A 24168-nucleotide genomic window follows, 5' to 3' on the forward strand; every position below is an offset into this window, starting at 1 on the left:
TCGATCAGTATCAGCCGTCGAAAGAGTTCTGCAATGAACTAACATTCATGAGGAGCCGATCAGATCGGGAGCTTCGTGTGGACGTTCTGCGGAGGCCAGACATACTGTGTAGCTGCATTGCAATGATCAGACCTTTTTGACGGTGATCAGACTGCAGGATCGACTACCTGCACGAAGGTAATGTGTTCTGAACACATAACAGTAAAACGTTTACTGTAGAATTCGAAATTTCAAATTTAAATGTATGCTATATATATCATATTTAGATCCTTGTGTAGGGTTAATACATGTTAATTAATTAGATTAATTAATAATTTTTGCTATAAAATTATAATTTTAAAAAAAATTTAAAATTATCATTTTACCCCTGCATTGAAATTCTAACAGCTTCGTCATTCTGTAATGACTGAGAAAGAGTCGGTAGGATTTCGATAGTGAATTGAGAATAACATTTTTGCTTAACTATTCATGCAACGAAAAGTCAAGTTTGCTAAATCATTCAATCTGCTCAATCATATACAATACATGATCGGTGACTGAAGTTTTCTCTTGTATATGGACATTGAACACTACGTAGGAGATTTTGTATCTCTCCGCATCCTCAGGGATGTCGAAGGACTCATTCAACATTTGAATGATCTCCTCTGGCTGCGTATCTTCAAACTTACGATTAAGTTCATCATTCATAACTACCCTCATCACATAACGCATAATCGTGTAGTCATTGAGCCACTTCTTGTAAGTGTCTCTTGCAACACGAGGAGCGTTGGTAGCAGGTTCATCAGGTGGCTCATCTGTAAAGATATATAAAATCTTCTCATGCTCTAAGACGATCTTCAACTTTCGATACCAGTTATCAAAGTTGGGTCCGATGAGCTTGTCGCTGTCCAACAACGTATGAAGGGATAGTATGTTAGCCATAACTGAAAGAAAAAATATAAGCCTATTAGTATGCGAATTATTTTTAATCTTAAAGATATGGATTTTAGTCTAAAGATTCTTTCACTATTTTTTTCGAATGAGTAGCCTCTACCTGCAACTTGAGGAATTACATTAATTTTTTAGCGGGGATTAGAATCTACACAGACTGCATTGAGATCCGAGTGTGACTCGGCCAACCTTAGTGCATCCATGGGTAGGTTCATAACCAATTATTTCTTTAAACAACTTCTAGCAATTAAGTTTTGCCCGAGACATCCCTTCAACAGACATGTGGTGCCTCCACTGAAAATTCTGGTTAGGTCCAATCATTAACATGACAATACCAAGTGCATCCAACAAACGGATGTCCAGATCCGAGTGTAGCTCGACTAACCTGAGCATTAATCTGAAGGTATATTATGATAGTCATATGATGAATGACAATTCCAATATGTAATAGACACCAGGCATGTGGTGCCTCCAATGCCTATTTGAAATATTAGACTCATTATCATACACCTTAATGGGAAGCTATGACTCAGTTATCTCATAACTCTATCATTTTATGAACCTAATAATTTAGAGTATTTGATTTCATTGACCTGAGAATAAGAGAAAAGGTTGATATGGAAGTTGTAAATCCTTCCACTGACTTTACCAAGTCATATAGGGGTTTAGACATAAACTGGTCTAAGGATACCTAAATCAATCACACTGATTAACCTTGATGGCATGGATCTGCACGAATCGATTAGTGACCTAATTAAAACATAATCTACCATGTTGGTCAGGTAAGTAAGATCAGTGAGAGGAATGTGCCCTTAACTCACTGCAGACGTATCTAGGTGAATAGCTCCCAATTAAAAACTACTTGATCGAATCTGCTAAACTTACCTTAGACACCAACTAATTAATTAGTTTCGACTTGATCTACCAAAAGATTCAGTCTCAACCATGGAGCCATGATCATAGTCTATTTATTAAAGTCAAAAATATAGACTTGATCAAACTTCAACTATTAAGGTTGATTTAAAGAAATTCTGACCTAATCTAATTCAACACTTGATTAGATTTCACCAATTTCTCTATTTGGTCCACATATATTTCTAACCCTAGGTCTAACCCATTAGAAGGACCTGATCCAAGCTAACCCTTTGTCCATCGATTTATGTGGTGTCTTAATAATCCTTAATTCTCAAATATAGATCATGCTAACTTAATTCAAAATTATGTGTGTGAAATGTGTATTTGAGTCTGTAGAACTATTTTACAAAGATTTCAGATGAAGCATACTATATGTTTCAATTTATGAAAATAAATTTTCATAATATGTTTAATAATTAAATATGCATAGGTATAATCTAAACTTCATACATATATCTCATGCATCATGATAACTTTTAGATCAATACCGATTACATCTTATGTAATATGCTATTCAGATCTAAAATAATTTTGTATCTAAATTTTATCTTATTGTAATGAATCATAAATCACTTTAGATCTAATCTAAATATATTTATGATCAAAATAATTGATAAGAATCTATTTGCTTTTTTTTTCATAAAATTAGATCACCATGACACTTCTACACGTCATAAGAGAACCCATCGAATGGATAAAAGAGAGATTAATCTCTCGATCTCTTATAACTGGATGATCTGATGATCTCATCAATCTGAATACTAGGCTACTAAGATCTGAAATCTAATTTTATATGTAATCACATCAACATGTAATTTTGACAAAACAGTTTATGTCATGAATATGTCCTTAATCTTATCAATCACGTTCTTCATCTAATCTAATTAGATTTGATGCATCATATACACTATATCAGATCTGAAATATATCTTATATTAATTATAAAATATTAATTTTAAATTTGATATCATATAAAAAATTAATTAAATACAAACATGAATGCATAAAGAATAAATTTTTGATAAAATCTGTTTTGGTGTAGTGTTGATTCTCGATAGAATTCAGATATAAATATCCATCAAAATAGATCCAATTTAGATCTGAAATAAGTTCTACTTCATATTAAAAATAATAATATTAAAATTTTATTAAAATAAATTTAAAATAAATTTTAATTCATATTGTTATTCCATTAAAAATTCAGCAACAGCAAAATTCTATTATAACAAACTTATAACAATCTTAATCAACCATTGATTAGGATCATCTAATCCAATCAAAATTAGATCAAAAATTTTATTTAAATAGATTTAAATCATATCTAATATAAAATTTTAATTATATATAATATATAAATAATCTAAAAAAATTTAGTTATACATGCATGAATCAAAGGCTTGCTTTGATACCAATTAAAGGAAAGAAAAACTGTTTCTTTTCGAATAGCCCAGGTTGCATATAAATTTTTTTACAAATCTATATGAATAAGAATTAAATTTTTACCTGGATAGCAGTGGCATAGGAGATCAAATCTTCAAAAATCTGAAATCACCCTTTGTGGAGGTCCGAAAGTGCAGACCCTTCACTTCGCATGTATGCCAGACAATACAGGAAAGCGGGATGAACTCTGATCAAATCATCTTTATAACCCAATCAAATGAGAGAGAAGAGGTGCTGGTGTGACACCTTACACCAACAAAGAGGATGCCCAAGATGGGTCCCATGATAAAAAGAAAGGGGGTGGCCACAAGGGAGACGCCAAGGAAGAAGGAAGGGCTTCTCTCTTCTCTCTTCTCGTGCCTCTTTGTCTCTTTCTCTCTTCTCTCAATCTGATTTGTTTCTTATGCATCCATAGGTAGAGACTCACTCTATTTATAGATAATTTTTATGACCCAATAAGTATAGGACTCCTAATTCAAACATGCTTTGAATCAGTCTAATACTCATGAAAGGACTCCTACATGAAATAGAACTGGAACCATACAAAGTGCCCACAATACACCCATTTCCACACCCATATGGATGCCCACAACCAGCACCATTCTAGGTGCTGGTCAGCCTAAAGGAGAAAATTTTTTTAATGCAAGTAGGATTCTTAATATCTCATCCAAAACAGATCTGATTCGAATCCAATTCGAAGTTGGTTTGAAATAATTTCAAAAGGCGATCCCAAACTCTTTAGAACTTTTACACCAAGTCTTACTTGAAATTTTGGATCCAATTAAGTCTAATTAATTCAGATCTAATTTAAAATTAATTATCGCTTAAATTCAATCTCTCATATGCTCCATGGATCATAGATCAAAAACTGTTCATCCCCAGAATTAAACTTGAACCTTGTGTGTAGTGCTAGCTAGACATAATCAACTCTTTAATCCCGTTTGATCCATAACTTAATTCTCAATCAAGTTAGCTTATATGTTCAATCAAGTCATATACTTTCAAATTAGACATATAAATATAGATTAATACTTTCCTACGGTGTCTGACTTGTGTGCGTGACTTCATAGGTTCAAACACTAAGTCAGTAGTACAGGAATCGATTTCTGTACTAATCGAAGCTACCATCTAGCAATAATTTTTGATGTCTGAATAGGTTAAATTATTGCAAAGAAATATTTTATAATTCATGCACATGATTACCGCATAATCATCCCTTTGACTCTGAATGCTCTAGGATGGTCTTAGGTTAACTGTCAACCGAGATTGCTTCATCCATATTGTATTTCAACCTTTCAAATTCATCTCATGGATTATCCTAGCCAAAGCTTTACTAAATTAAAATACAGTGATACGTCAACTCCAACAATCCAGAGGAGTTAATCTCATTTTGATCCACACACAAACTTCGTAAGTATTTGACTATACCTAGTAGCCTTCCATGACTACTTAAAAATTCAGATAGTCCGATACCAAAGCACAGTAAGTTGCTTGTAAGTCACTATAATGATCTCAGGTCTCAGAGATACTTATACTCATATACCTTTTGAGTAGCTCTTGATAGTAGAATGCTCAACAGGTGAGTCACTTGTTTAGTGATGATGTACTCCTATATCTCACTTGTATGCCATACCAATGTCACCACACTTCTTGGTTAAGAGGACAATCAATCCATATGGCACACAATGACCTCCACTCAATAAACATCATCATCATGTAATGACGTATTATTTGATTGCAAACATATTTAAGAATTATACGATAAATCCACTCTTTATCGTACACTAATATAGTTCTAAAGACTTCATCACAACATAAGAGTTCAAAGAAGATGTAACTTTTGTGATGAAAAATATTAAAATAATTTTTATTTATTTATTAATAATTCATATACAAAGAAAAACTCAATCGTCATACGATTGATTTTAGGACATAATTTCCAACATCAATAGCTACACTTCTGATAGGAGAAGATACGATTGATTTAAGGGCCAATGATATCTATAATGATCCAGACCAATGTAGTCTCCTTCAGATAGGAGAAGATACTATCGCTTCCATTATGATCACAGCTATGACATTGAAGAGTGCCACCAGCTCAAAGACGAGATTGAAGACTTGATCTATAGAGGTTACTTTGATAGGTACATATGGAAGTGGCATAATCGAGCCTCGGACAAGGAGAACAATGACAATCGACCAATGACTATCGTCTCCACCCTTGCTAGAGGCATGGGGGGCAGAGGATAGAATTGGAGAGATAAAGGGAATGGCACTCCAAGAGGCATCATTCTTCTTCCTAACTTTTAATAGAAGTCCTTGGCACCATCGTCACATTACTGATGATAGCCAGACCTGATGTAAATACACTTCTTATTCAAAATCTATCTAACACTATTTATAATATTTTTTGAAGGCTAAAATTGATAGGTGACTCAAAAAAGGAGAGACTGGAGCAAAAGTTATGTCAAACGATGTACAGCTCCAATAATGATATTCTCGAGAGTAGCCTCAGAAGACTCATGTAGTGTATAATAACTTAATCAGATTCTTTGCTGGTTTCTGCATATGGATGAAGACTCGAGCCCCCACAAAGCTAGGCACCCAGAAAAGAGCAAGAAGCTCCTCGAGGTTTTCATGACGTGGAGGTCCTATTCTAAGAAAAATTAACCTAGCCCACTATAGCTATGGATGGCCTACTGTAGCCATCAACGTAGTCCACTATAGCCACATAGCCCACTATAGTCAAGATGGCCCACTATATCAACATGGCCCACTATAGCCACGGATGGCCCACTATAGCCACATGGCCTAGTGTAGCCAATCAAGATAAGTTTCTGTAAAATTTAATATCATCCACTATAGCCATACGGCCCACTATAGCCGTCGATGTGGCTCATTGCAACCACGGATGGCCCACTATAGTCACATGGCTCACTGTAGCCATTAACGTGGCCCACTACAGTCATAGATGATCCACTGTAGTCATACGGCTCACCGTACCTGAGACTGTCCATTATAGCCGTCAACATGGCCCACTGCAGTGATGAGTGGTCCACAATAGCCACATAGCTCACTGTAGCCAATCGGGATAAGTTTCTGAAAAATTCAACATGGTCCACTATAGTCAAGACGGCCCACTGTAGTCGAGATGATCCACTGTAGGCATCAATGTGGCCTAGTGTAGCCAACAGGAACTAGTCTTTTGAAAATCTCACACTACCAGCGAAAGTCGATGGCAACTACAATAGAAGAGTCGACTCATCCTAAAGAAATAAGAAGCATTGGATGACATACCAAAAAGAGCCTCAATGAAAGAAATGTTTCATTCAAAAGGTTCATTACATTTCAATCGAGCAGAGCTCATTACAAAAAAAAAAAAGATCAAAATGGCCCGACCAATAGCCTTGGAGCACAAGCCAAGCTTCAGGATGATGCGATCCTAAATGGAGAATGCAGGACTCTCCGTTTGATGACACTCATCAGCCCCCTCAAAAGAACATCAGCAACAGCATGGGTTCTTTTCCTTTCAGAATCCCACTCGCCTTCATGATGCATCTCCAAAGAAGGCCAGAAAGCACTCATGGGCGAAAGAAGCAAGCTCTCTAGAAAGGTCCAAGACCTTACTGTGAATGATAAGGCATTAAAAAGCCCAAATAGCCACCTCTGCAACCCCTCAATCGGAGCAGCGAGGATTTTCAATACCTCCCATGCTAAAGTGGGATGCCCATTAAAGTACTCCTTCGAAGCATTCGATAACTAATCGAAGGAAGGAGGTCTCTCAAGCTGGAGAAAGGCATCGATGACCCTTTGGCACTGGGTGAGGCAACTCTACCACAATATTGAGGAAAACAACTAAGACAATACTAGCCCCAGCTAGTAGAGCCCCTATTTATATATAGAAAGGGCAGGCCCAGGCGAATTCAAATGCCCCTAGCTATGTGACAGATGCCGCCACCTTAAAGACCTCAAAAGTAATGCTTCCTAAAAAGTAGATACTAGTATTAAATGTGAGCCCCACCAAATCTTCAAACCATATGGCTCCCAGTTCCATAATATCAAGATGAATCATCTTTTTTGATTCTGAAGAGTAGTACAGCACTAGTCAGTATTCGATGCTTGGCATATGCGTAAGCCCGAGACTTTCAAAAGTCCATTCATCACACGTGAATGAAGTAGAAGCTTAAGACAATTTCAAAGGAGATTTCAGCTTAAGCACAGAATCAATTCGACCAATCTATCTGAGCCATTTGAGCGCTTGATCGAGATAAAAAGCCGACCACACCTATATCACAGAGAAGCGAAAGCTTCAAATGAGAGGTACACATAGTGAAATACATATTTTTCATTACTTAAAAATTTTATTACAGAGCTTTGCTAAAGCAAAAGTATCAAAAGCAAATATAAAAAGATGAAAAACCTAATCTTCATCCGAAAAAAATGCCTTGATCTCCTTGTCACTATTGTCAAGGCGAAGGTGCCTCAGATCCAGCTTCAGGACCATTTTCTTCAAGCGAGCCTTATATTCCTCGAAGCCTTAAAAGAATCCAACTAAAGATGTCTTGACAAGTTCATCCTCAAAGTCCACCAAAGCTTTAAACTCCTCAATGCACCTGAGCCTAGCCTAGACAGGAATCTCCATGATAGCATTGGTGAACCCCCGATTGCCCCCAGGCAGATGAGGGTTCGGCCTGACTCTCATCGAACCTCCAAAGGGAGGTAAGGTCTAACTCAATGAAAAAGGGGCCTAGAGCAACCCCGACACAGCAACATGCAGCCTTATGGCCGCAACCGACCCAATCCCCATCGAGGACCACGATGAGTCAGAAATCAAAAATTCAAGCTGAGCACTCCTTGCCCTTTTGGACAAGGACTGTCCACACAAAGAGCTCATCTTCTTCTTCACGGCTGACTTAACGACTAACAACGACGGCTTCATGATGACCAGATAAAGAAGAGAGAACCTTTCTCCGACAATTACAGCAATAAGAGAGTAACTGATACTTAGATGGCAAGAAAACCTACCAGATGAGCGGGCCAATTACGTAGGCACCGATGGTGTGGATCCAAATGTCGAATTGCTAGATTATGCCACTTGGCCAGCTCTAAACTAACAAATCGTGCAACCCTTCATCGCATCCTTATCCAATCAGACCGCTTGAGACAACTCACGAAGCATGCTTTATAACTTACCCCGACTTGCCACATAGCAGATCCTGGATGAGTCCAGAAGTAATCTTTGGATCTCCTCTTTCAACAATGCCATTCAACGACTCCTCGAGCTCCATCCATAATAAAGGCAGTGTGAGTTGCGAAATGATGCCTCCTTAAATTTTTAGGAATCTTTTTCAAGGGCAATAATGTAAATGCGGCTAAGAAGGAATCGGATCAGTGGTTCAGCTACGAAGATAGTTACTCCCTTTGCTTGAACCCCAAAAATCGCTTCGAACTCAAAAGTGGAGGGCATATATTACGGAAGAGACCCACCAATCAAGATCAATCCTCCACAGGATTATCCAAGATGATGTAGTGAGGTCACACCAATTATGGACTAGACACCACCCATTCAGTCAGTGCATAGGTAAAGTGTGCATGTGACACCCACCACTACCAACCTCGATAGGAGGAGTGGGAGAGATTACTCCTATGATGATGGTCAGAATGTGGCTTATCAGTCAGTAGAGCTAGGTCTGGCAAATACAGATTCTGACTAATGGCCTATGGGCTCAACCTCCAAATAAAAGAGGTAGAAAGAGGACCTCCAAGATAAGCAAACTCACTTCGCTTTTACAATCTTTTCTCTCTACTATTTTTAAAGCTCTGACTAACTTAAGCAACAGAGAGTCTCCCGTCGGAATACCTCTAACGAGTGTAGACTTCTTTTGTAGATACCCTCCGACATCATGGATCTCGATTGGCGCCCAGCTCTAGCCACACTAGCACTCTATCGAAGCCTTGCAACAACATGTAGAATATAATTTTTTCTTTAAATAAAATAATGAAAACATGAGATATTAGTTAGTATTCTCAAGATACAACATCAATTACAAGAAAATAACAGCTAAATGACTATTATATAGATTGTCCATTAATGAATACAATATAACAAGAGGCTTCAAAGACCAATAAAATATTGGCCTTTGGTATCAATAACAATAGTTGTTATTTTAATTTTTGATTAGAATCTCTAGCTTGAAAATAATATTTAAACATTCTTGAATTGCCCACAGCTTATCATTGTATTTGATGAATTAAAAATATACGATTTAGATTAATTAAGAATTGTCCAAATGAACATCCCGCTCCCCAGTATTCATACTTGTGTAATTATCATGTGGATCTTCTTTCCTAGCTCTCAAAGGCCAAAATAATGCGCAATCAAGTTAGCTAAAAACTTCCAAGTGCGATAAATAAAGAATTTTGAGGCTTCTATGGATCTATCATGACTCTTTATTTAATCATTGAGCATGCTTAACCATATCCTATACTTGACATGAATCACGAAGGACTCCAAGTGCAAATGAGCCTATAAAATTTCAACAAAGAAGTAGACCTATACGCCATGTATCTGAATTATTTTTAGATTATAAGATTAGTTCGGTCTTACCTTGCATTTCAAGTTTTTGAATTCCACAATTATGATATTTTACAAAATTGAGATTCTTGAAATTACTTAAAAAGAAATTTTTGAACTTAAGAATCTGAGATGCTACCTAGCTAGCTTCACTAGATGTTACTATTTTCTCGCAAATGTTGCCGACTGCGTATCTATGGATTTTGATTGACAATTGTCTGCTAAAATTTATAAAACTAATTTGCAAGTGGAAGACATAAGAGCCAGTATCATGATAGTGCTATCTAGAAAATATGCAAACTGCACTTACTCTTTGGTTGTTAGCGGGAAAAGTATAAAACTATAGAAAAAAGATTGAAGATAATAAAGATACAAAAATATATGTACCAAAAAAAATAAAAAATAAAAATAAAAATATGATTTTTTATGAAAAAATCTACTTAAAGTGTAATTTTTAATTTTATGATTTAGAACCCTCTTGAGATTTCGCTGCACCATAAAACATCAGAAATATTGTAATTCTTCCAAAGAAATAGTTTAGAACATCATGACTAGAAATCACAACCACAGAACTTAGGAGGATGGGGGCACATAGATGAGATCTTATAGTTTACTCATATAGCAATCATCCTCCATCCAAACTAGAAAATACATGATCTCATCTGTGCCCTACTGTATATGTTGCTGCAAGGCTTTGGGGAGGTGCTGACGTGGCTAGCATCAGACATCGATCAAAATTTATGATGTCGGAAGGTACCTGCAAAAGAAGTTCATACTACCTTCGATGGGAACTCTCGAGTGCTTAAGTTAATCAAAACTTTGAGAACAGTGGAGAAAAAAGTTAGTAAGGGTGGAGTGAGCTTTCCTTTACCCTAATAGTCCCCATCCTACCTTTTTATTTGAAGGTTGAGCCCGTAGACTACTAGTCAGAATTTATATTTGTTAGGCCTACTCTATAGGTCGGTAGGTCACGTTCTAGCTTTCGTCATGAGAGGAACCTCTCCTAATCTCCTATATCGAGATTATTAGTTGTGGGTGTCAGATGCAAGCTGCACTTGCATGGCTAGCCATACGGGTGGTGTTTGGGTTCACAGCTAGTTTGATCTCACTACATCGCCTTGGGTGCATCCTTGTGGAGGATTGATCTCGATTGGTAGGTCCCTTCCATAACATATACCCCCCACTCTAAAGTTTGAAGTGATTTTTGGGCTTCGAGTGAAGGAAGTTACTACTTTGGTAATCGAACCACCGATCCAATTCCTTCATGGCCGCATTTGTGTTATTGCCCCTAGGAGAGGTTTCAAAAATTTAAGGAGACATCTTTTCGCAACTCACACCCCCTTTATCAGAAATGGAGCTCAAGTCACAGAATGACATTCTTGAGAGAGGAGATCCGAAGACTACTCTTGGACCTATCCAGGATTCGCCACATGGTGAGTCAGGATAAGTCTCGATGCACACTTCATGAATTGTCCCATGTAGTTTGATCGGATAAAGATGTGATGAAGAGCTGTGCAGTCTTGAAGCACACTTCATGAATTGTCCCACATGGTTTGATTGGATAAGGGTGTGATGAAGGGCTACACGGTCCACCACTTTCGAGTTGGCCAAGTGGCATAATCTAGCGATTTGGCAATTGGATCAGCATTGTCGGTGGCCTATATAAATGGCCCACCAATCCGATGGAATTTCCTATCATTCGATTATCAGTTGCTCTCTTGTCGTTGTAATTATGAGAGAAAGGTTCTCTTTTCCTTATCTGGTCATTATGAAACCATCACTGTCAGTCGTGAAGTGGGCCGTGAAGAAGAAGATGAGCTCCTCTCATAGAGAGTCTTCATCCAAGAAGATAAAGAACGCCTAGCCTGAGTTCTTCATCTCCAACTCATGGTAGTCCTTGGTGGATATCGGATTGATCACAACCACGAGGTCGGACGCTGCTGCATCAGGGCCGCTCCAGGCCCCTACTTCTTTAGACTGGGCCCATTTCCCTTTAGAGGGTCGATGAGGTTCAAGATGGACCCTTGTCTGCTCGAGGACAGTCGGAGATTTATCGAGATTGCGATGGAAGTTTCCACCGAGGCTATGCTCTAATGCATCAAGGAATACAAAGCCTCGACGGACTTTGAGAATGAACTCATCAAGGCATCTTCAACTGAACTCATCCAAAGTTTCAAAGATTGCAAGGCTCACCTAAAGAAGATGGTCCTGAAGCTGGACCTGAGGCACCCTTGCCTCGGCAACAATGACAAAGAGGTGGGGGCGTTCTCTTAAGACAAAGATTAGGTCTTCATTTTTTTATGTTTACTTTTGGTACCTTCATCTTGATGAAGTTTTGTAATAAAACTTTTAATTAATGAAAAATATGCATTTCAGTATGTACCTCTAATTCGAAGCTTTCGCTTCTCTATGATGTTGGCATTGTTTGCTTTTTGCCTTGGTCAAGCATTTGAATGGCTCGGATAGATCAGCCAGATTGATTCCATGGTCGAGTTGAAGTCTCCCTCGACATTGTCCGAAGCACCTACTTCATCTGCATACAATGAATGGACTTTTGAAAGTCTAAGACTCGCATGCATGTTAAGCATCGAATGCTAACTGATGCTGCATTGCTTTCACGAATCGAAAAAGATGATTCACCTCGATATCATATGGAGTCTGAAGATCTGGCAGAGCTCATATTTAATGCTAATATTTGCTTTTCAAGAAGCATAACTTTTAAGATCTTTAAGGTGATGACATCTATTACATAGCTCGAGGGATGTTAGAATTTGCTTGGGCCTGCCCCTTCTATAAATAAGGGCTCTACTAGCTCGTCTTAGTTGTTTTCCTCGATGTTATGGTAGAGCTGTCTTGTTCAGTATCGAAGGATCGCTGGTGCTTTTCTTCGACTTGGGAGACCTTTTTCATCTTGGTTAGTCATCGTACGCTTTCAAGGAGTGTTTCAGTATGCATCCCACTTTGGCATGGGAGGCATTAGGAAATTCTGTTTCTCTGGTTGAGGGGTTGCGGAGGCAACCATCTGGGCTCTTAGATACTTTGTCCTCTATAGTCAGGTCTGAAACCTTTCTAGAGGGCTTGCTTCTTTTTTTGCCTAAAGCTACTTTCCGGCCTTCTTTGGAGATGCACCATGAAAACGAGTGGGATTCCAAAAGAGAAGGGATTCCAAAAGGGAAGTCCCCATGTTGTCGCCAATGCTCCTTTGAAGGGGTTGATGACCATCGCTGAATGGGGGGTGTTGCACTCTCCATTAGGGATCGCATGTCTTGAAGCTTGGCTCACACTCCAAGGCTGTCGGTCAGGCCATTTTGATCCTTTCTTCTTTTTTTGTTGTAATAAGGCTTGCTTAACTGAAATGTAATAAATATTTTGAATGAAACACTTTCTTCATTGAAGCTCTTTTTGTATGATCCAGTGCTTCTCCTTATTGCTTTAGGATGAGTCGACTCTTCTATTGTAATTAACGTCGGCTTCCACTAGTAGTGTGAAATCTCTAGGTGACTAGTCCCTATTGGCTACAGTGGGCCACATTGATAACTACAGTGGGCCATATTGATGGCTATAGTAGGCCATCCAGTTATAATGTGCATGCGGCTACAATGGTCTACATTGATGGCTACAATAGATCGTCTCGACTATAGTGGATCATGTGGCTATAATGGATCATCTATGACTACAGTAGGTCACGTTGATGGCTACAATAGACCATCTCGACTATAATAGGCCGTGTGACTATAATGGATCATGTTGATGGCCATAGTGGATTGTCTTAGCTACAATTGACCGTATAGCTACAATAGACCTTCTCGGCTACAGTAGACCATGTTAAAAACTATGGTGGGCTGTATGACTGTAGTAGGATACTAATGACTATAGTGGGCCATATTGATGGCTGTAGTGGGTCGTCTCAGCTATAGTGGGCCGTGTGTCTATAGAAAATCACCTATGACTATAGCAGGCCATCTCGATTATAGTGGGCCACCTGTGGCTATAGTGTGCTATATTGATGATAGGGTTAGAAATGAGCCAGACCAGGTCGGGCTATACCCCTGCCCGAGCTCGATTCAAATTTTTTTTTTGGGTTTCGAGCCAAGTTTAGACCTAAAATTTTTGGAAAGACTCAAGCTCGAGCACAGCCCAAACCAAATTGGGCCAGCCCACAACCCACACCATCTTTTAAAAAGTTTTTTAAAAAAATCTTAAGCCCCAACCATTCCGACGATCGGGCACGATGACGATGCCTGCTGGGTTGCCTCCGAATGCCACAACCATGCCAAAACTGACTGATGGTGCTCTGAGATCCTTCATGAGATTGGCATTAAAGTCATCGAAATCCAGAATGAGGGCCTCGATAAGCACCACCTCCATGACTTGAACAATGAGATTAATAAGCTCCTCCATGAACATGTATATTGGGAATGCCGCATCATGGAGCTTGGGGGTCCCAACTACACCAAGAACTTCACCAAAATGACCGACCTCGAGGGCAACATTGTCAACGTCCCCAACACCAGTGGCCACAGTCTTGGCTGCCACTACTTCAACACGACCAAGAAGCTCCCCAGCATTTGCGAGCTCTTCGAGAAGCCCCTTGAGATCAAGAAGTGCTGCTCCCGCTACGATATCTACAAGCGCATCATCACTAGCTACTATGGCTACTATGATAATGAGGATGGCATCCTGGAGAAATTGGAGGGCCTCACGAAGGCCGCGACGAGGGAGAAGGAGGTGATCGAGCGATGGAGAATGGAGCAAATTAGGAGACTGGGGCTTGGGGGTGGCGGTCGAGGGAGACAGGTTTGGGGGCAATCTGCCGAGTGGAGCAAATCCCAAAGCATTTGCACGATGGATAGCGTGCAATTAGGAATTGGTGAAATACAAGGGGTAGCGGCGTGTTATGCACTATGAGATTTGTCCAGCTAAGGGCTAGATCTAAATCTCGAGCTGAACTATGAGCTGACATTCGGACTCGGGCTTAGACTGGGTCAAAGATGTACCCGAGCCCAATCTACAAGATAAACGGGCACTATATGTCAGCCCAAGCCTTATCTGAATTATCTCAGATCAAGCCCAAAGTCCAATCTGAAGTCAGCCAGACCCGATAGGCCTCAGGACTGCCCAAACCCAATTCCAACCCTAGTTGATGGCTATAATGGGCTATCTAAGCTACCCGGTGGTAAGACCCCCATACCTTGGGGAACCTTTGGGGAGCCCTCTCCTCTCTTATGGGCACTGATCATTTGGAGACTCGAGACTTCATCTGCATGCAGAGATTAGCTGAGAAAGCAATTATCCAATTAGGTTATCATGCATCGCATGAGCTTTCTAAGGTTGCTCTCAAGAATATTATTGCTAGTGCCATGTATCATTTGACGTAGCCTTTACTTCAGCTTCTCTTTTTCTAAGTCGACTGATGATTTTATCCTTCAAATAATATTATAAAATAGAACAACAGATAAGTTATAAAATGAAAAGTGTATCTATATCGAGGCTAGCTATTGTCGATAGCATGACGATAGCACCAATGACTTCCCCTAAAAGTTAAGAATAGTGATGCCCCCCGGGGCATCATTTTCTTTATCTCCCCAATTTTATCTTCTACCCTCCACACCTCTGACAGGGGTGGAGATGGTGTTGATGATGTGGTCATTGGTCAATTATTATTGTTCACCTTGTTAGAGACTCGATTATGCTGCTCTCATGCATACTTGTTGAGCTAGCCTCTCCGGATCAAGGCTTCAACCTCATTTTTAAGCTGGCGGCACTTCTCAATATCGTGGCCATGGTTGTGCTGGAAGTGACAGTACATCCTCCTACTCCTATCCGAAGGGGACTTCATCAGCTCAAGTCATCGCAGATATCCCTGACCCTCAATCTCCATTAGAATTTGGGATCGAGGGGCAGACACAATGTAGTTGTTGAATCATTAGGGAGAACTCCTCAGATGGTACATCTTTCGTGGTTGGAAAGATTCTCTCTCAGTCTGAGCCAACTGGGGGTCTTCCCAACTCCTCTTCTTGTCAAAGATCTTCTTTCCCTCTGCCTGCCTATGGAGCTTCTGAGCTTCCTCCTGAGCATACTTCCGAGTTTGGGCTAGCAAGTCGGCATAGTCTCTCGAAAATTTTTTATTTAGAGAAAAGGTAAGGCACTCATTTCATAGGCCTCGCTTGAGTGCTGATATGGCCATTGACTGATCAAGATCTCGCAACTCAAGTATGGCAGCATTGAAGCACATGACATAATCACACAGTGACTCATCCTCTTCTTGTCGAAGAGAGAAGAGGATATCCAAATTTCTTGATTGAGATCGATAGCTACTAAAGTGGATAATGAACAGCCTGCCAAACTGCTCGAATGAATAGATGGACCATGATCAGAGTCCGAAATACCACGCCTGCATCAACTTTCTAAGGGTGTTCGAGAAGGTGATACACAAAAAGATATCTGAAGCATCCTAGAGCATCATGAGGGTTCTATAACCCTATAGATAATCAAGAGGATATGTGGAGCCGTCATATGGCTCAGCGAAAGCACTTTGAACTGACTTGAAATCAGTTCCTCTAGGATAGCCTAGGAGAATGGTGGTCGAGAGTTAAAGTCGAGACCGTCACTCTCGAATGATGCCCAATCTGGACTTCGCTGAGATGGTGCTCAATGTTCGAACTCTCTATTTAAGCTCCTCCTCCTGTCAAGATCTCCCATGCTTAGAGAAATAGGCCAGGATTGAATCACCAATGGAAGAAGAGCTTCTTTGTCATGGCCCTTCTCTTAGGCTTCGATGGCGAGGTGAATGGACTGGAATAATAATGGAGTAGTGAGAGTGCCACCAAATGACTTTGGGAACAAGACCGCCAACTAAAGTGGGAGGAAATTGCTCGAGGGTTCGGTTCCACAGCTGTTGTTGCTACTGCATCATTTATTAAAGCCGCTGCATACCATCAGTCAACACCTAAATCCAGTGAGTTAGGTCCTTAAATGGTGATGGATCTATTGTGACCGGAGGCTACACCACACCGAATCCACGAGCAACATTACTCCGATTGTGACAGATGGATTGTTGGTGGGAGGCAATGAAATTTTATGCTTTCATCTGCACCATATCTTCTTTTTTCTTAAAAAATAGATCCCTTCTTAAAAGATGGATCCTTTCTTTAGTGCCAATCTGTTGCCATAAGACATCGAGGAGGTACTGACGTGACTAGAGTCAGACACCGATCGAGATTTGCAATGTCAAAGGGTACCTAAAAAGAAAATCCACATTCGTCGAAGATGTTCTGACAAAGAACCCTCTGAGGCATAACTTAACTGAAGCTTTAGAAATAGTAAAAAAAAAAGATAGCAAGAGCAGAGTGAATTTTTTTACCCTGGATCTCCTTCCTACTATTTTTATTTGAAAGTTAAGCTCGTAAGCTGCTAGCCTAAATCTGCTGCCATCTAAAATAGTCTGTGACCGATGGTGCTCCTGCAATATAAGAATACTCCTATCTCGAGGGTCTAGATGCCGCAGATCGTAAGCCATAATACGCTAATGAATCTAAAATAATGATATATATCCCAAGTGTATTAGAGCATGAGAAATATGATAGCCATTCATTTTATGAGAAATATAATTTTCAATGCATGAAAATAATGATGTCACTAATTCATTACTAGTAAATGTCTGGTAGCATAATATTGTCACATAATACAACTTAAACACACAATATAATTCATCTTTGAATATAAAACAATATTGAAAATATAATCCCACAAAAATACATAAAATAATATTGAAAATACATCTCTGGAGCCTTTAGTTTCTTCCATTGTTTGAAGTTGAAGTATGTTGAAGTATCCTAGAACAGCGGCGGCGATCATGACCCTATTCCTTACAAATACCACAGTGATTCTTATTTCTTATTTACCTATCATCCATCTCATTTCGCAGTCTTGTTGACTTTGGTCTGCGTTTCTGCTTAGATCTTAAACGATGATGATCAGAAATACATTTGAACATACGTGCATGCATCCAATAATCTTCATGTGATAATGGATTAAACTCACCACTTCAAGCATTTATATATGCTGTAATTGTATATGCATCATCCACAAATTCACTAAAATGTACAGTAATTTTTTGACACATAGCTAAAACGTATAAACATGGATATTTGTACATGCTCCATTTTCTACAAAAATATTTTCTTACAGTTAAAGTAACAGTATGAAAATTTTCTCCACTTCGTAATCCTGCACTTGCTCTCCTTGTAAGCACTTCATATATGCCTCTTTGAAGGTTGAACACTGTTACTCGGTGCTGGTTAGCTTTAACTTAATTTTCAGCAATCTTAATAGCAACACGAGGAGTAAAAAGATTATTTGGATTCTCTTGTACATATCTTAAGTCTTGGGCAGATCTCGTATTAAAATATTTCACAAGATGGTAAAATGTCATTTGAACACAAGCTATAATTAGCATATTTCTAACTCCTCATAAAATACTGTTAAAAATCTCTGACAAATTTATAGTTAAGATACCATAGCGCAGACCATCATCATGTGCCAATGTCCACTTCTCTTTTTCTAACTCAAACAACCAACTCCAAGTCTCTTCATTCACTGTTCTGATCCTACTCATGATAAAATTGAACTTGCAAACTTGATGAGTACTTTCTGCTTACCGGTATATTTTTAAAATAAGTGTTGAAATTACTGCAGATATGTCTTAAGCAGTATCGGTGATAGGCACGTGGCAGACTCCATCCAATAGACTCATCTGCGATGGCATTTAATATACTTAGATGCCTTTCAGAAATTAAGTATACTCTATTTTTATTTTTGATGACATACGTTCTGAGATAGAAAAGAAACCAACTCTAACTAGCAGTCATCTCCTCATCCATAATTGCATATGCTAAGGAAAATATCCCATTCTCTGCATCAATTCCTGTTACAATTAATATTACCTTTAAACTTTCCATACAAATGCATGCCATCAAAGTTGATTACAGGACGACAGTGCCTAAAATCCTGGATGGATGGTTTGAAAGCCCAAAAATTATAATTTAAAATTCGGACATCGAAATTTGCAATTTGAAAAAAATTTCATGAAATAATAGTACCAGGGTTTGCATGTTGGAGTGCAGCCATATAATAAGGTAATTTTGTATAAGACAGCTCCCATTCTTCATAAATATCAACCAATGCCTTCTGCTTTCCATACCATGCTTTCCTGTATGATATTGTGTATCGAAATTGTTTATTAACGGTTGTCACAATAGCTTCAACTCTAACACCGAGATCCTTCTCAACAATATGTCAGACTAGTGTGCCAATCATCTTTCCACTGATATGTTTGTAGTCTCGACTCAATCCCGTAAACAAACAAGTGTGAGAACCCTCATATTTTGTGATTTGAAAATATCTATGCTTTTTCAACAATACAACACGAAGCCTCCATTTGTAATTTTGTACATTATCTGATGATGTACATCATACGGACCACAACTTTGAATGTGACTGAACTATATTGTATGTCCGATATTTCAAAATGTAATAAAGATCAACAGCTCTCTTTAGATAATCTTTACTCTCAAACATTAGATCTTTAAAAAATTCAGTTATCGAGGAATCCCAAAACTGATAATCAGAGTTCAATCTTCGACCAGTGCTAACACAACCACCATCATATAAATTTATGTTGTTAAAAAATTATGGAGGTTCATGCAAATGAGGTTGAGATTCTTCCACATTAATATCAGGCTGAACATCTTCATCACCATCTTCATCTTCATCATCATCACTGCTACTGTTCTCATCCATCCAATAGTCTTCATCCTCACTTTCATCTGACTCAAAATTTAAATTATCAGAATTTATTCCACCGCCTACCCAGTCATCATCCCTTATATGAGTGTCGTATTCCGTACTTACTACTACTTCCACCATAGAAGAAATCACCATAGCAGAAGACATCACAGGAGAAGTCACTATAGGACTTTGAATAATTGGACAACTAGGATCAGCAGTAATAGAATATTGTTCTGCAAACATGGCATTAACACTATCGATTTGCACCATAAGAGTTACGAAAGGAGAGGAAGGTCCAAAAGTATCGCCATCTTGGATTAAAAGCCGACTATAGTACCTAAAGCTCGGTACATTTTTCTTTTCAATATATAATTTTAAAAATTGATATTCTGAATATTTCAAAGAAAATATCAGTATTTATTGGACATCTTCATCGTCATTAATTGGAACTAAGATATACTTGCTCTACATTAATTGTCCCGACAGATTAGGAGATCTCCATTTCAATTTGATTTCATATTTTTCTTTGTCTACAGAAATACTACTGTACAAATGATCTAATAATTCTTGACGTGATAATGATGAAGATACCATAATCATCCGATTTGCTGGGTGACTGTACTGAGCCAAGGGGGCGACCGGGCCAAAGTGGGGGTGGAGGGGGCGGCGCTGCCACCGAGCCAAGGGGGCGGCCGTCGCCTAGGGGGGCCACCGTCGGGCCAAAGGGGGGGCAGGGCTGCTGTCGGTCTAGGGCCGGAGGGTGGGGGGGCAGTCGCCGCCGACAGAGGGAGAGAAAAGGGGGAAGAGGGACTTACCAGCATGGAGAGAAGAAGAGCTCGTCGCCGCCGAAGAGGAGGAAGAGGTCGGAGTCATCACCGAAGAAGAGGAAGAGTGGCTTGCAGATATATATATATATATATATATATATATATATATATATATATATATATATATAAAATAAACATCATATCAAATGATATTTTTGATAACATCGTATCAAATGATGTCTTTGAAAATGCTATTTGAAATGATATTTTTTTTATTTTTTTTTATGATCCTTCGATTCTACAGAGGAGGAGGTGATGTCATTTAAAATGACGTTTTCAAATGCCATTTCAAATAACATTTTATAATTTTACATTAATTTTATAAATAAATTTAAAAATATATTAATTTTATAATTTTTTTTTAGTATTATTTGGGTCATAGACTCTTCATTTTCTGACGGTTGGTATATGGAAGCTTTCTGTATCCGTCAAAGGCGAGATTGTGAACTATTTTGGCAAATCATTTTGGTATGAAGAAAGGCTTCTATGATCATTAGTTCAAGCAAATACTTTTATACTTAAGCATTGAATATTTGCATTTACTTTTCAGAGCACGATAAGCAGGATGCCTATTGCGGCCCATTTCTTTCTTCTGGCCCTGTGATAAAAAAAATTGATCTTCCAAGTTGATTATCCCACAGAGTTACTGGCGTGTCAAAAGACCTCATACAAACGGTGAGATAGCCATACTGTTTGATATGGAGCAAGGATGTTGAATTAGAAACCAAGGATCTTCTCAAACATTGTTGTGAATAATATTTCTTTGAAAATTTTCTGAATCGAATAGGTTGACGCTTGCTCATGGCCTCTGAGATGGAGTAAAGAACAGTAACAAGATGATGTTTGCAGTAAGCTATTATAGAGGCCATGCAACCTTTTCTATTAAAATGGGATGTATGTTGTACGACAAGATATGAAAGATGCAAGTAGATCCATAGACCTCTGGCAGATTTTTGCATCACTCAGGACCATTTCTTGTTGCGTAGTTTTGAGATTGTTAGATCAGCTCCACCAAATCCGTCCATGACAGCCTTTGCTTGACGAAACTCAGCTCTAGCCGTCAGGCTGCATAACAATGAATGAACAAGTCATTACCAGGGTAGTTAATCACTAAATTATGTACTAAACATGCATTAAAAAGCAACACACGATGAAAACACTATAACAAAATGAGAACAAGCAAAATGAAATCATAGTTCCCATCTGAACCTATTTCCAGGAAACAAAAAGATGAGACTCGAGGGGACTGAGTGTAAGCCTGTAATTCATTTAATACCATAACATGGGACTAGAGAACTTTAAAGTTAATACAATGAGGTTTGGAGTGTAAGCCTGTAATTCATTCAATACCAGCAATATTGACTTTAAAGAACAATATTCACAAAGAGGCTCACAGAGTAGTTTAATGACAAAATATAAGAACGCATTGAGTGGAACCAGTACACAGGCACTGCAGGATTAATGTTTGTGTATCCTGGCCAAGGTATGCAAGTAAAAACCTCAGTGGAACTAATCATGCCTGTTTGGTGGTGGAACTGTTTAGGCAGCTCTCTAGGCTTTATTGGTGCAACGCTCTTCAAGTAGATAAATACAAACATATGTACACAAAAATGCATATGTACATGTTTATCATAAATGCAAACAACTAATGAGTCTTATCTGCCAAGAGAAAAATATTTGACATTCTGAGGTATAAGTTTGATCTTACCATCCACACAAATAAATAAACTAGAAGTATTTTGGAAATTAATATATACTGGCAAGAACCATGTAAATGTTGATCAATATAAATGCTTTCACTACAACTATCACCAAATTTTTGGAAAAAAGGTTTGTTATTCTCTTGCACAATAATTCATTTCACATTTTTTCCATATCAATATATTGAGTTTCCTTTTTATTATTGCCTCATCACAAATCATTTTGGAAGAGAATTGATTTCTTTTTATCCTACCTGTAGCTATGTGTAAAATATCCTGCACAAAAAATTTCAAGCCCTAGTGGAAACTAATTATAAGCTATATGTGTTTGCATGTGTGCATCCCAGGCATCATGTGTTGGCCCATGCTGCAGCACCTGAAAACTTCGTTTCATCTTTCAGGTCATGGTACTGAAAAAAAAAGAAGAAAAAAAACAAAGAGAATAACTTTTCTATAATATTTTCCTTATAAATTTCAATAACATGAATGGAATGAGTCCCAAATTTGTACTAAATGCACATAAAATTAAAAAGACATCAATACCTAGTTGCATAGGATCTAAAATTGTTATTTTAAAATTTTTGGTGATTCAATATTTTAAGAGAATGATCACATCAAAAAGTGAAACAATGGATTAAGCTTAGATGAGTTGAGCATACAAGCTTAGAAGCAAGTGAGCTGGAGGAGTGAATGAGCTTTGCAGATAGGTTAATGGGCAACATTATGATGCATTATGCTAAAAAGGATGCCACAACATTTCAAACATCCCAAAAGAAAACTCATTACAATAAATTGTGAGATCACATCAAAGTTGATTCAATTGTTCATTTGTAATCTATGCATCTTTGAAAAATAGTCCTTGACAAGAAACAAGCTCAGACATCCTGCAACAAGTACATTGCATGCATTTCAAGAATAGTAACTATAACCTGCTTCGAGGTGGTCTTTAAAGTGCAATGTCAGCTAGTTAGAGAAAACTTCAGTCCAGTTTTCCTAGAAAAGTGGACAAGTTGTTTATTTATCTTCAAACATTAGGTACAACATTTAATGATGGATCTACATTTTAAATCAGCATATGCAAATGGGAAGTATAAGAACAATATTACATATTTGGTCACACAAAATTTCTGAATCAAGTACTTGGAATATTTTCTCTGTAGGAATATTGGGTTCCTCTCTCCCATGCTTACTGAACAAACTTTCAGTCGATTGATGTTTAACCTGATGGTGCAGACCCCATGTTCCCACTTCAGTCCTAGCCAAAACTACTTGCACTGCTCCATTACCTTTGCGCTCAAATGCATGGCCAACTCTCTTGCTATGAAAGGAAGCCGCATGGCGGATCATATTGCATAAGGAGCAGAATGCCTCCCAGCAAAATAATGGAACTGCAAATTTCCAAAGAACCACCACTGATTTTCAAGGCCCCAGACCCTCTTGATATGTATGTCCAATAAGATTAAACAAAGAACCAACAATCACATTTAGTGATTTGGCCCTTATTAGATACTGTAGCCAAAGAAGCAATGGCAGCATTAGGCATCAGTATGAGTGTGTTTCTTTGTGATTGCATGAAGTTTATCTTATTGTCGGTATTATATAATTAGATTATCACATAATGGGCTTTTAGTGGGAAAAAATATCAATGACTTGTGTACCAAAGAAGTCTGTCTTCAGGAGACTCTGTGGTAGGGTGCTTTTCAATACAGCCATTAAAAGGCTTATTGTCCATCTGGAAGATGGGATAGGCATGGCAGAGCAGGCTCGATTTCAGTCCTGACATTGGGTGGCAACAAATGGGTGCAGGAGAGAGAAGAAGACATGATGAAGAGTTTCAGAAATCTACTGCAAGTAGTTGCAGTAATCCTGGATATATGCACTCAAGATGAGGCAATGAAAAGATGGTCAGGTCTTACAAAGTTATTGGATGTACAGCAACATATATGGAAAGACAAAGGATAAAGCAAGCTAGCATGTTCCTTCCCAAGGGAGA

The 24168-nt window shown here is 38.4% G+C and overlaps 1 protein-coding gene and 1 pseudogene across 5 annotated transcripts in view; one reads left to right on the forward strand and one right to left on the reverse strand.

The window, feature by feature from the left end:
• The first annotated feature begins 11210 nt into the window (after positions 1-11210).
• On the forward strand, positions 11211-14767 carry LOC105061361 (uncharacterized; annotated as a pseudogene).
• A 6441-nt stretch (positions 14768-21208) lies between these two features.
• The window catches only part of LOC105060517 (CBBY-like protein), a 29895-nt gene continuing 26935 nt past the window's right edge, over positions 21209-24168 (reverse strand). For 2 of the 5 annotated variants that reach the window (XM_029260740.2, XM_010944261.4), the window contains one exon: positions 21209-21540. In XM_029260740.2, coding sequence (XP_029116573.1) covers positions 21438-21540 — 103 coding nt within the window. In that variant the 3' untranslated portion in view covers positions 21209-21437. The other 3 variants (XM_073251526.1, XM_073251525.1, XM_073251527.1) reach the window with 3 other exon arrangements.

Source organism: Elaeis guineensis, chromosome 2 (assembly GCF_000442705.2).
Source record: "Elaeis guineensis isolate ETL-2024a chromosome 2, EG11, whole genome shotgun sequence".
Lineage (NCBI taxonomy): Eukaryota > Viridiplantae > Streptophyta > Magnoliopsida > Arecales > Arecaceae > Elaeis > Elaeis guineensis.